This window comes from Nanorana parkeri, unplaced genomic scaffold (genome assembly GCF_000935625.1).
Source record: "Nanorana parkeri isolate BGI_ZX_2015 unplaced genomic scaffold, ASM93562v1 scaffold680, whole genome shotgun sequence".
NCBI lineage: Eukaryota > Metazoa > Chordata > Amphibia > Anura > Dicroglossidae > Nanorana > Nanorana parkeri.
Window position 1 is genome coordinate 614,132 of NW_017306948.1, and position 13,099 is coordinate 627,230.

The 13,099-nt window shown below is 47.8% G+C and overlaps 1 protein-coding gene across 6 annotated transcripts in view; it reads right to left on the reverse strand.

The window, feature by feature from the left end:
- PTK2 (protein tyrosine kinase 2) overlaps positions 1-13,099 on the reverse strand; it is a 202,993-nt gene that overhangs the window by 11,638 nt on the left and 178,256 nt on the right. For all 6 annotated transcript variants that reach the window (XM_018563617.1, XM_018563616.1, XM_018563615.1 and 3 more), the window contains 3 exons: positions 12,405-12,467; positions 4,424-4,463; positions 2,796-2,902 (listed from right to left, as the gene is read on the reverse strand). In XM_018563617.1, the coding sequence (XP_018419119.1) occupies positions 2,796-2,902; positions 4,424-4,463; positions 12,405-12,467 (210 nt within the window). The remainder of the gene's footprint in view (positions 1-2,795; positions 2,903-4,423; positions 4,464-12,404; positions 12,468-13,099) is intronic.

Genomic DNA, 13,099 nt, shown 5'->3' on the forward strand with positions numbered 1-13,099 from the left:
GTACGTGCGGGGTCGGCAGCACGCTGGACGCCTGACATGCACACAGCACATGCAGAAATGAGGACATGCAGAAGTTTAATGCAAACAAAACTTTATTTGTATCATGCAGAGCACGGAACAAGGGCAGAAAGGGAAAGTGTTATGTGCTTACTATGGATTAAAGCCTCCAATTGGGATTGCATGAGCACCTGTCATGTGACTTAATGTATGTAGAGGAGGCTGTGTGCATACAGAGGAGGCTGTGTGCATACAGAGGAGGCTGTGTGCATACAGAGGAGGCTGTGTGGATACAGAGGAGGCTGTGTGGATACAGAGGAGGCTGTGTGCATACATGAGGAGGCTGTGTGCAAACAGAGGAGGCTGTGTGCAAACAGAGGAGGCTGTGTGCATACAGAGGAGGCTGTGTGCATACAGAGGAGGCTGTGTGCAAACAGAGGAGTCTGTGTGCATACAGAGGAGGCTGTGTGCATACCGAGAGGAGGCTGTGTGCATACCGAGAGGAGAATGATGTTTTGTCAGAGGCTTAAAAGGCATTATACATTTAAAAAAAAAGCAAGCTACCCAATCCAACCGAACACTTTATATATTATAAACTTGCTCTATAAGAGTCTAATAGGCTGATGAGGACAAAGCAGACACTTCCTTGAATTCTCCATACTGGGATTTGCAAACGCTGACCGACTCCTGCAATATGCTAAATGTCCACATAAACAGGAGCTGGTATCAATCGCCAATAGCTGTGCTGGTGAGGAGAACAGCAAACGCAAGCAGCCGAAACTCACAAACTGTTCAGCCAGTTTTGTGATTCACACTCCCAGGCACACCGCATACTCTGGAGGTGACCGCGCCGTTCCGTACCTGCACTCCACTTTAGCATTCATTCTTTGTTACCTACTTAAGCTCAGCCCCTTGAATGACCATCAAACCACATTGATTAAGGCTCTTTCGCCTAAACTACTAATCTCAATGCCTAAAACAGGGGAAGGCAACTTCGGCACTCCAACTGTGCTGAAACTAAAAATCCCATCATGCTTTTGCCTCTTGGTGTCATGAATGTGGCTGTCAGTCTTGCAATGCCTCATGGGATTTGTAGTTTCACCACAGCTGGACTGCTGCCTACTCCTAAAACATGTTAGGATGACGGCAAGAGAACATGAAGGATCACCTACTTGGCCTGATTTATATTGTACGCAGGGGACTCTGTGAAGTCAACATAAAGAAAGATTTGGGGTAGCTATATTAGCGCTATTTAAAGGGTACATACACTTGTAGATAAACCCCCCTTCCCACCCTTTGCAGCCCCCCAGGAAAACATACCAGCTTGCCACATACCCCACGCCTACAGCTCAGCCTAGGTGAGCAATTCTATTGAGAGTTCAAAGCTAGTGAACCTTCCAACTGATCCATCACTAGGATGGCCTGCGTCTATAACCATCAGGAAAGTGTGGGGGGTGAGAGGAGCTGGGAAAGCTTTGGAACAATCAGGAGGTGCCAAAGCAGTCCCCAAATAGAATGGCCCTGGCAGAGTGGGCATTCGAGCAGAGCAGGGAGCCAAGTGCCCACAAACTTATTTTTGGGGGGTCATTAAAAGTAAAAGAGCTTAAAGCAGGGGTGGGCAACACCGGCCCTCCAGCTGTTCTTTAACTACAAATCCCAAAATGCCTCTGGGAGTCATGCCTGTAATGGTCAGTCTTGCCATGCCTCATGGGACTTGCCCAACCCTGCTAAAAGCCCTCCATGTGAAGTGGAACTACAACTTCCATCATTCAGAGAGTCTAACAGACCATGCTTATAGCGCCATAGCAGCCGCAGGGCTGAAGCTTGCCCGTGGCCGTTCTCGAGGCCGCTACCCTTTGTGACATCTGATTTTCCTAATCGGAACCAAGCGCTCTTTTGCCAGCTGTAGTCGGGCTTTGCATCACAGCTGCTATTGATCTGCACACGGTCTGCGGCTTGGCAGCTCGCCTGTCAGAATTCTCACATAAACAAGGGCGCTGCGAACGGTCAGCTCAGTGCTCGCTCTCAGAGAAGCGGGGAGTAAAAGCCTTCCAAGCTGAATGCTCAACAGGCAAATTTCCATGGAAAATCACTGACGTCTGTGTACCCCAGTTATGAGCGAGGCCTTTCCTGCTATTAATAGATCTCTGGAACAGCTGGAAGGCTTCAGTCTCAGCACCTGGATTGCAGTTATTCCTACGCTGCGTCCGGAGCTGGCCTTCGCTGTTCTCCCGGCCTGTCAATGCAAAGTCGAACAAGCTTCTAAGTCTGAGCATGTGAGGAATAAAATGATCGTCTGTGTACACTATATTGACAAAAGTATTGGGACACCTATCCAAATCATTGGATTCACGTGTTCCAATCCCATCCATGGCCACAGGTGTATAAAATACCGCAACTCGGCATGCAGACGCTTCTACAAACATTTGTGAAAGAATGGGTCGCTCTCAGTGACTACAAGCGTGGTACAGTGATAGGTTGCCACCTGTGTAATAAGTCAGATTGGCACAACAACAAAGGGCGGAGCAAACTCAATATTGAACCCTGCGGACTAAGACTGGGATGCCAACACAATGATAGTGAATATAATGTTGATTATGTGGCTTCTAGCACTGACTGCACTTCATGAGTTCATCTTGAAGCAAAGCATTCTGCAGCAACACAACCAATGCGACACACAGAGGCATGGAACACTCCGGAGACAAGTCACCCAACACGCAGGAGGAGATTCCACAAACGGCAATGCATCTCATTCACACAATATGAACTGAACACAGGTCCAGGTGTGGGTTTCCTACCTTCACACCGTCGTTGTAGCAGTCTGCGGGACTATTCAGACCAGCCAGGTTACCGACATGGCTCGGAGCGCCCGGCCGGGGGGGCTTCTTTGGTGGAGCGGAGTGATCTAGACAACAAAATACCATTATATTTGAGGTCACGTCAGACGCATCATTTATTTGCAGTAATTCTACCCCGTTGTCCCAAATTCTACAGGTTCACCTTATTAGGTGCTGGGCCCACCCTGCTCGACTTCTGATGGGCAAACGATGAAACAAGTCTGAGGACTCCTTGTGATTATTGGCCATGTAAAGGGTGATGATGAAAGTATTTATATGCAAACATTTCCTGTTATTGCTTGCACATATAACAAGGAGATTCCCCCTCACTTCCTGTCCCAGTGACCATCTGTCACATCCTGACACATGGTGTCCCCCAGGTGAGGAAGTGACAGGGAAATTTCCCAGTGGTGACACAGACAGTAAAAAAACAAAGGTTCTAAGTCTCCAATCACAATATGGCATTGCTTTATTGTACATTAAATGCGTTGCCATTCGTTCTTTATGTCACCCCAACACACTTTATGGCGGATGTGCGCCTCAACCCATGTCTGTGGCAAAGTGCATTGGGGTGCCATTCAGAACACATGGCCGTTGTTGTGAATGAGCCCTAAACCTTCCCCACTAGATCCAAAATTAAATAAATTGACTGGAATTGTGTTGTATTGAAGTTGATCAACTCCTACACATAGGAAGGGCCCATTCACACCGGAGTGTTGCGTTAATTGCACGTCACCGTGAACAGCGCACTCTATCGCATACCTATCATGTGGTATCGTGCACTAGGTGAGTTTTCATTCATTCCACGGACACACCAATGCACCAGTGGCCGTGTGGTACTGCAATACTGTGCACTGTGGTGAGAAAAAGTAGGGCATGCACTATTGGAATTTTACCATGCTGCAATGCATGGTACCACAGTATGGCACGCTGCAATGCATGGTACCACAGTACGGCACGCTGCAAAGCATGGTACCACAGTACGGCATGCTGCAATGCATGGTATCGCAGTACGGCATGCTGCAATGCATGGTATCACAGTACGGCACGCTGCAATGCATGGTATTGCAGTACGGCATGCTGCAATGCATGGTACCACAGTACGGCACGCTGCAATGCATGGTATCGCAGTACGGCACGCTGCAATGCATGGTATCGCAGTACGGCACGCTGCAATGCATGGTATCGCAGTACGGCACGCTGCAATGCATGGTATCGCAGTACGGCACGCTGCAATGCACAGCTGGCAGGACGTGATGGGGTGCTACTGAAATGAATGGCCATGGACCTAGTGTATGATAGCACGTGCTAGGTGTGCTATGCGATAGCGTGCTATTAGCATAGCGTCTCCGGTGTGAATGGGCCCCAAATCAACCAAAGAAAAAAACTAAAAAGAATGATCGTTCCTTTAGAGAAGAGCAGTTACTTTGTTACTATAGAAAGAGAACGCCCTGGAAGGGAAAAAACTATCAACACAAAATAAAAAAAGGTAGTAACTGGTATAAAAGTGATTGATGAGAGATATTTGAAGAGTGACAGGACCTCTTTGAGGGAACAATGATTTTATGGCCTGTATATCTTATGCTCACCTTGTTTCCCGACAGGTTGATAGATGTGCTGGTTCCCGGCCTGCAATGACAAGGAGACAGAGAGTTCCCATCAGGATTCTGGATCAGGGACAGCAACATGCGCACACAAAACTCTGCCGGATGCAAACCGCGAGCCAGAACCAGAGCCAGTATTTAAAGGCACGCATTGTGAATCACTGCTGCAAGGTTTACCTGTTATTTTGGTAATATTTTTTACGTCAGTGTATATGAGAAAGTTTAAAGCAATCTGCTGATATTTTACTTTCCCTGGTTGTTCCCCCCGCCCCCCCCTTCCTGAAAACAACACAGCACCCTGCCTCAGCACTCCTTTGAAGAGCCCCCCGCTCTGATGCAAGCAGTGGGCTGGCTCTTGGGGGGAGTTATGAAAATATCAAAGTGCTGTGTTGGGTGTGTATCAGTGGGCGTTCCTAGGTAGACTGCGCTTGCATGAAGACCGCCCAAGGTAAAGCCCACATGTGATGGTGTGTGTGTGTGTGTGTGCGTATTAGGCCCCATTCACACCTGTACTCATATCACACACGATTACTTGTGGTGTGCAGGCGTTTACATGCAGCCGCTGCCACCTGATCATTGACATGAATGGGTGACAGCTGCCATTTGCAAATGCCAGATTAGGGATACCTGCTGCAGGAAAATGACAATTCCTGATGCAGGAATCCCTAATCTCACCTAAACGAGGTGTGAATGGGGCCTTATTGTGTGTGTATTTCTGGTTGTCTCTGTCTACGTATTTCTGTGTGTTTTTTCCTTTAATCACGTCAGAGGTGATAGAGAATTCATAGGATCTATTTAATAGGCTGACAAGCTGTCAGTAAGCAATTTGCTGCCTATGAAATAAATCCATGTGCATCACCTGCAGCTCCACGGTGACTAAAGGCTTTACCGCTGCATGTAAAAGATGCCGATGCCTCCATGCAGCGCCACAGCAAGGAGTAGAGGGCTGGCACTGTGAGATAAAAGTGCCAATGGTGCCTCTGTACCGGCTGCGCTGTCTGGCAGAGAAATATGATCCAAAAAAACCCAGCAGCCAGACAGAATTATAAACTCTTTTGTCAGATAAGTCATACGTGTATTTAGCAAATTCAGCTTTTCATAGGTAACCCCGCTCATTATTAGGTTCTCTATGTGTCCCCAGCCTTAGAAACAAGAGAGCAGAAGGCGGCCTGCCAGTGTTTTATCCTCCAGTGCAGTGACCCCTCCAGCTGCCTCCATTCTATCCCCTGTTTACATTTATAGGCGGCTGGTATTCAGTCTCAAGGCTGAGAAGTATAAAGTGCGATCCAGTACAAAAAAACAAAAAATAAATGTGCTTTGGCTGCGGCAATGACAAGATCTCTGCGGCTGGAGCATTTTATGCTGGGACGAGGGGAGGGGAAGGGGGGCCGCTGGAATTTTGCTGTCATCTTATCTAAACCTCAGACTCATCCAAGTTCCCTTTCATGGTCTTCCAACCACAGGCATCCACAGAGAGGTCTCCCTCATCCGCGCTCCGTCTCAGGAATCGGGAGGTCGAGGATTTCACGGGACAGGAATGGAATCTGGAAAATATTTGTCTGTCGCTATGCTCCAAAGGCAGGCTAGAAACGACGCAATGTTTTTTACGTGTCCCGCCATGTCTACCGGCTCAGGGACAGGCTCGGAGACGGAGCGTGGTCCGCCAGCGGACTGGGCAAAGAAGGGATGCCGAAAAATAAAAACTGAGAATTATAATTCTGGAAACTGGTCCCCTTCTCAAACAAATATAACGTTTCCCAGTGTGGGAAGTTATGAGAATGCCGAGTGCCTAGCTGTTTTCCGGTTCAGTACTTTGAGTACGACGTGCTCCGACTTCACCAGCTGAGACCATGGAGAGCCAGGCAAAGGTCACTTTTGGAATGAGGGGGGCAATAGTGATGTGCGTGGCCTTGGTGCGAACAGAGCCTACGTGAGAGCGCGCAAAACTGTCGTTACACATCCCCCTCCTGGCCCAATCAGCTGCGGCCAGGGCATTCCCCTTCCCTTTGTTATGCATAGCTGTGGGATGGGAGGTGCACCGACCGTAGCCGTTTGGTCCAGGAGGGTGGGGACGGGGGGCAGTGGATGCCATAGATGGCTTTGCACAGGCTCAGGTGAAATTGGTTTGCACAAAGTTCACGCACATCCCTAGTCAGCAATGGCAGCCCGTTTCTCCCAGTACAATGCATTAGGGGAAGGTGGGTTGTTATATATTGCAGTCATTGGGAGGTGGGAAACCTCAGGAGGAACCTTACAATCATTTTCAGGTCTCAGGGAACCCCTACTACAATGACGTCACTGGGGTTAGTGGCCCCAATGACTATAGTGGTCACAATGCCACCCTTCCAGACAGCTCATTGGTGTCTCCCTGCTGGCTCTGCCGAAAGGGGCGTTGGACTTAGGACTGTCCAGGCACCATCAGATGGGAGGTCAATCAGCCACAGCTCAGGGAACAATGGTTGAGAATGGCTACATTAGAATGATCACAATCTATGCTGAAAAGCAGCTGGAAACCAGGTGTGTTCTTTTGAAGAGAACCAGTCACCCCTTGCAGCAGAAACCTTACTAACATTGCCAGTGAATGGCACAGTGTTTATTAGCTCATGGCTGTGACTGGCTGAACAGAATCACAAACAAACCACTAAGCAAACCAGTCCACACATTTGCATTTTCAGTTGTTTGGAAGGAGTTCAGTTTTAAGATACAACTATCAGAAATGTAAACTTGCTGAAGGGGACTTACACCTTCTAATGCCCTGAGCTCCCCAAGAGGCCCAAGTCTTAGGAAAGGCTTGTATGCAAATTTCTATCTTCCACTCAGGACCACCCATCGTAGTCATGAGCTAGTAGAAAGATGCAGGAGGCAAGATCAGAGGCTCCTAAGTGCATGAGGCATATCCTGGACCAGGGGTGGGCAACTTTATCAATTATAGAGGGACTCAAATGTAGCCTCTGACATCGCTAAACGTTCAGTGAATGTTAGGATACAGAAAGCACTGAGAGACAACTGGACTGCCAAACGAGATGGTCAGAGACTGCAGAAATACTTCAGGATATGGTCAGAGACTGCAGACATACTACAGGAGATGGTCAGAGACTGCAGACATACTTCAGGAGATGGCCTGAAACTAAAGACATACAAGAGGAGATGGTCAGAGACTGCAGACATACTACAGGAGATGGCCTGAGACTAAAGACATACTACAGGCGATGGTCGGAGACTGCAGGCATACTACAGTGGATGGTCAGAGACTAAAGACATACAACAGGGGATGGTCAAAGACTGCAAACATACTACAGGGGATGGTCAGAGACTGCAAACACGATGCAATATATTTTATAGATATGCCAAAATGATGTAATATGTAGGGATATCTAAAAAAAACCTTTAATTTGTGTGGCAGGCCGCAACTACTGCAAATGTTATAGGAATGCTGCTGCTGATGATCGCACAGTGGGGGGGGGGCAGCCAGGGTGACAATCAACGTAATGAGGCAAACTGCCCACCATTAAAGGAGCTCACACTGACCACCAATGTAAAGGGCAGAAAGAGCAATGACCACCAATTTAGGGGGCACACTGAGCACCGAAAGCAAATTTAAGGGGCACACTGAGCACTGACTGCCAATGGGAGGGGACACAAAGCACTGACTGCCAATGGGAGGGGACACAAAGCACTAGCCACCTATGTATAGGGGCACTCAGCACAAACCCCCAATGTAAGGGGGCACAATGACCACCAAAGTAAAGGGGCACAATGACCACAACCACCAATGTAAGTGGACACAATGACCACCAACCACCAATGTAAGGGGGCACAATGACCACCAACCACCAATGTAAGGGGGCACAATGACCACCAATGTGAAGGGGCACAATGACCACCAACCACCAATGTAAGGGGGCACAATGACCACCAAAGTAAAGGGGCACAATGACCACAACCACCAATGTAAGGGGGCACAATGACCACAACCACCAATGTAAGGGGGCACAATGACCACCAACCACCAAAGGGGCACAATGACCACCAATGTAGGGGGCATACTGACCATCAATGAAAGGGGATGCACTGACTACCATTGTCAGGTGATGCACTGAATACTGACCACCGATGTAAAGGGCACACTAAGCATGGACCGCTAATGTAAGGTGATGCACTAACCACAATTACAAGAGGGCACACTGGGCACCGGCAGAACAAGGCACTCTGAGCATCAAGGAGCAGCCAATGTTGTAAATGATACAGTGCGGACCTCTTCACTCTATACGCTATGGTTCTTCCTTACAAAATGATAAAGACCACAGAGTCCTGACTGCTATACTCTAAACACTATGTTTTAGGTTACATAGTCCAGACTGCTGCATCACATGATCTTTTGTATGTTACACAGTCTTGACCATTGCACTATATGCGCCATGTTGTACATTATATAGTCCTGATCACTCACTCCTTATGAAACGTTGTATGTTACATAGTCGTGACCGCTATGATCCATACAAGGGGAGGGGAAGCTCAGCACTCCAGCTGTTGTAGAACTACAAGTCCCATGATGCATTGCAAGACTCTGAGAGCCAAAGGCATGACTCCCAGAGGCAGAGTCATGATGGGGTTTGTAGTAGCCGCACAGCTGGAGTGCCAAGGTTGATTACCACTGCTCTATACACTAGACAGCATATAGAGTGCAGTGGTCAGAAGTACTGACCACTACACTTTTTATACAATGCTGTACACTATACCGCTGCACTCTACACTGTATGTTTGCCATTACATAGTTCTGTCCACTTGCACGCTATACACTGTAATGTTGTACATTACATACACCTTACCACGTGTTGCTGGTTGCATAGCAGATCCCTACTATTTGAATGTGGAGTTCCTCTTTAAGGTAGGATCACACATAGAGTTCGCCCTGCTTCGTATAATGCAGAATTGCATTTCTTAGTGTGCCCCAGCTCTTACACGATCCTAGCAATGCCCCTGCTAACAGTCCCGCTTATAGCAAACGTTGTGGCGGTAAACAGGTTGCTTCAGAGTGGTCTGTATTAAAAAAATCTATTGCTGTTTTTTTAGAGTCAAAACAGAACAGTAAGATGGTCCACACCACCGTGCCTAATCATCCATTACAGAGCCACAACCTATGGCCACTCACCGAGGGGGTAAAAGGCTAATTTACACAGTGGCACATTAAGGCCCCGTTCACACCGGGGCGGTTCGGCCACGTGGATCCGCCGACATGAACGACTCCATACATTGCTATGGGGACCGTTCATGCGACTGCGCGTGTCTAAACTGCCTCCCACCTCAAATTGCTCCCTGAGCTTTTTTTTTTTCTGCGATGATCAGCACGGTTTCAATACAGCTTTCAATGGAGTTGCTCTGAAGCGCAGTTCAAAATACCTGGAACCACCTTTATAAAAATCACGCGCTGATCTGCACCCGCCCTGGTGTGAATGGGGCCTTAAATTCGCTGCAAAATAGCTGTGCTAGTGGTAAATGTGGCAAGCGAGACAATTTGGGCCATGTGGTATTTTCAGTTTGCTTCATTAAGCGTAGCATACGTCAGCAACGAGATCTGTGTGGTGGGAAGGGGCCCATAGCATGTATAGGAGTTTATTATTAGATGAGTATCCAGATCCTGACACCTCCACAGTTCAAAGGAAATGCAATGGCAACACCCAAGAAACCGCAAACAACCACAGCTAAGAACCACGAGCAAAAGCTGCAGTAACATGATGAAAGCTCTATTAGTCACATTATAGACGGGACGATGTACATGTCCACCAGGAAGAGACCTAGATAATAATAGACTCTGTCTGTTAGCTGGCTCGGAGGCTGTGAAACCAACCAGCTACTCAGTTGTAGCGCATATTAGGCTTTTCTGCACTCAGTATGACAAACTGGGGCATCAAGCACACCTCTAAAGGGGACCTTTACCCCTTTCACTAAAAATCACATCAGTATGCAGCTCTGCATGCGGATATGAAATCTTACAATCATTAGTTAAACAAACATAGCTTTATGTTGTTTACAATGAGTGTTTTTCCACTTCCTGGTCCTCTTTGGCAAAAAAGATGTAATGTGCCCGAGCGTTGCACCCTGGGAAGGTTACATCAGCAGAGCATTGCTGGAAAATCTCATCGGTAATCTCACGGAAAGGCATTTTCCTCCCCTGAGATGATGTGCATGGTCACATGTCCTAGTCACATGTGCCAGGGTTCCAGGAAGCTAAGGGAGATGTATTAATCTGCCCTTAGTAAAAATGGCCGCTGTGAGAATATTGTGTAGGAAAAGAGAAACAAGGTATGCAAAGAATACAAAGCCGCCAATTATCTAGAAGTATGTGATTGTAGATTGTCATTACCAAACGTTTCTAAAGGTGTGTTTGTTGTCATTTCAAAGTTCCTCTTTAAAAACCCCGATGGTCATCCTCCCTGAAGTGATGAAACTGTAGTTAAAGGAGAACTATGGGGTCAGTGTTTTTCCCCATAGTTCTCCTTAGGGTAACGGGAGGACACAAACTAGCGTCCTCCCGTCACCCTAAGCTCAGTATAACACGAGCTACGGCTCGCGGTATACTGAGACGCCGGAGCGGATCCCGACTTAGATGACGGGATCCGCCCAGCTGCGTGACTGACAGCTGGCTCTGCCTATCTAGAGGCAGAGCCAGCTGTACCCGCCCCCCCCCCCATCCGTTCCGCCAGTCAGCGCTGGCAGATCGGAGCGGGGAATCCAGCCCCTCCCCTCTCTCTGCCTTGACAAGATCGAGAGGCGAGCGAACCCGGTATGTGTTCGCTCACCTCCCGATCTACTGAGCCGACCTGTGACAGTCTCATTGTCACAGGTCGGCTAGAACTATGAGGTGAAAGCTGTAAGATGGAAACTTTCACAAACCTCCAGTGTCTGCCCATGTGACCAATTTGTTGGCACTGGTAATGTGGTCTATGCATAGCAAAGTTCTGGGAGAGCCAATGGCCGGCTGTACTCGTCAGCACTGTCGCTGTATGGGTGTAGGGCATTTACATCAGTGTGATATGTGATTACAAGTTCAAACATTTTCATTTGTTTGAATGGGACAATATTGGCAAAGTATAATGATGGAGCCTGTATACAAGGTGACAGTGTGTGCCTTGTCAGATAGTGGAGGAGGAAGCAGTGCTGAATTAGTAAGTTGTATATATGGTGACAGTGTGTGCCTTGTCAGACAGTGGAGGAAGCTGTGCTGAATCAGTAAGTAGTATATATGGCATTGGTATGTACCTTGTCAGATAGTGGAGGAGTAAGCAGTGCTGGATCAGTAAGCTGTATATACGGCATTGGTGTGTACCTTGTCAGATAGTGGAGGAGGAAGCAGTGCTGGATCAGTAAGCTCTATATACGGCATTGGTGTGTACCTTGTCAGATAGTGGAGGAGGAAGCAGTACTGGATCAGTAAGCTGTATATATATTATCAGTCTGTGTCTGGTCAGATAGTGGAGGAGGAAGCAATGCTAGATCAGTAATCTGTATATATGGTAACAGCGTGTGCCTTATCAAATACCGGAGGAGGAAGCAGTGATGGATCAGTAAGCAGTATATATGGTAACAGCGTGTGCCTTATCAAATACCGGAGGAAGAAGCAGTGATGGATACGCAAGCTGTATACAAAGTGACAGTGTGTGCCCCTAGTCAGATAGTGGAGGAGGAAGCATTGCTGGATAAGCAAGCTGTATACAAAGTGACAGTGTGAGTCCCTAGAAAAATTGTGGAGGAGGAAGAAGTGCTGCATCAGTAAGCTATAACTTATAGCATGCATACTCCCTTGTAGGAGTTCCGACCGCTCACTCAGCTGTTTCTACCTCTCTAGCCCGGAGGCTTCTTCACCGAAAGGTATTCAAACTATCTCTGTACACGGCAGTAAACAGCTGTCACCCGGGCAAAACACAGACTTCCCACACATATAAAAAGTCTAGAGAAGGAAGCTTACCGGACACGGGATGCCTCCATCCGCATGGTCAATGCTGCCCCGGGAGAGCCTGACGTCTGGCTTCTGGAAACAAGCGAGAGAAAGCGTTACTAGCAGGCAAACGTTCCACACACAAAAGTCCAACAAACAACTTCCTGAGAAGCCAAGAAGTCTCTTGCATAATCCTCTCCCCTGCAAGTCTGAACGGTTAAGCAAGAAGGTAGTAAAGCCAGCGCCGAGGGCAGATCGCTTCTCCAAAGATGGCAAAAAACTAAAAAAATAAAAGTAATCCTACCATCCGGCCCACGCAGCACTTGAACACTTGCATGATGCTAAGGCAGCTCTGTGCGGATTCCCAGGGAAGCGTCTTGAGAGTAAACAGGAGACGAGGCGATGCATTAATTCCAGTTTCCTGCGAGAGGAAAGGTTTTGTGTGCGCGGCTTGGCTGCAGCCGTCAGAGTGGAAGTGGGGCCAATTACTGAATCTTTTTAGCATTGCACAAGTGAGGTTTTTTTTTTCCCCTCCTCTCTCTCTCTCTTCACTTTATTGCACAGGAAGCACTGGAGAGCGATGACTTGGCTACGTGCACAGATCATAAATTATCTCCTCCGCACAAGGTGCCCAAAAGAAAGCTCCTGCCTGAGACTTGTAAAGAAATGTCTGCCCTATCCTGCATGAGTCGCCTGTGGGAATTCACATGTCAGGTGATGAAGAG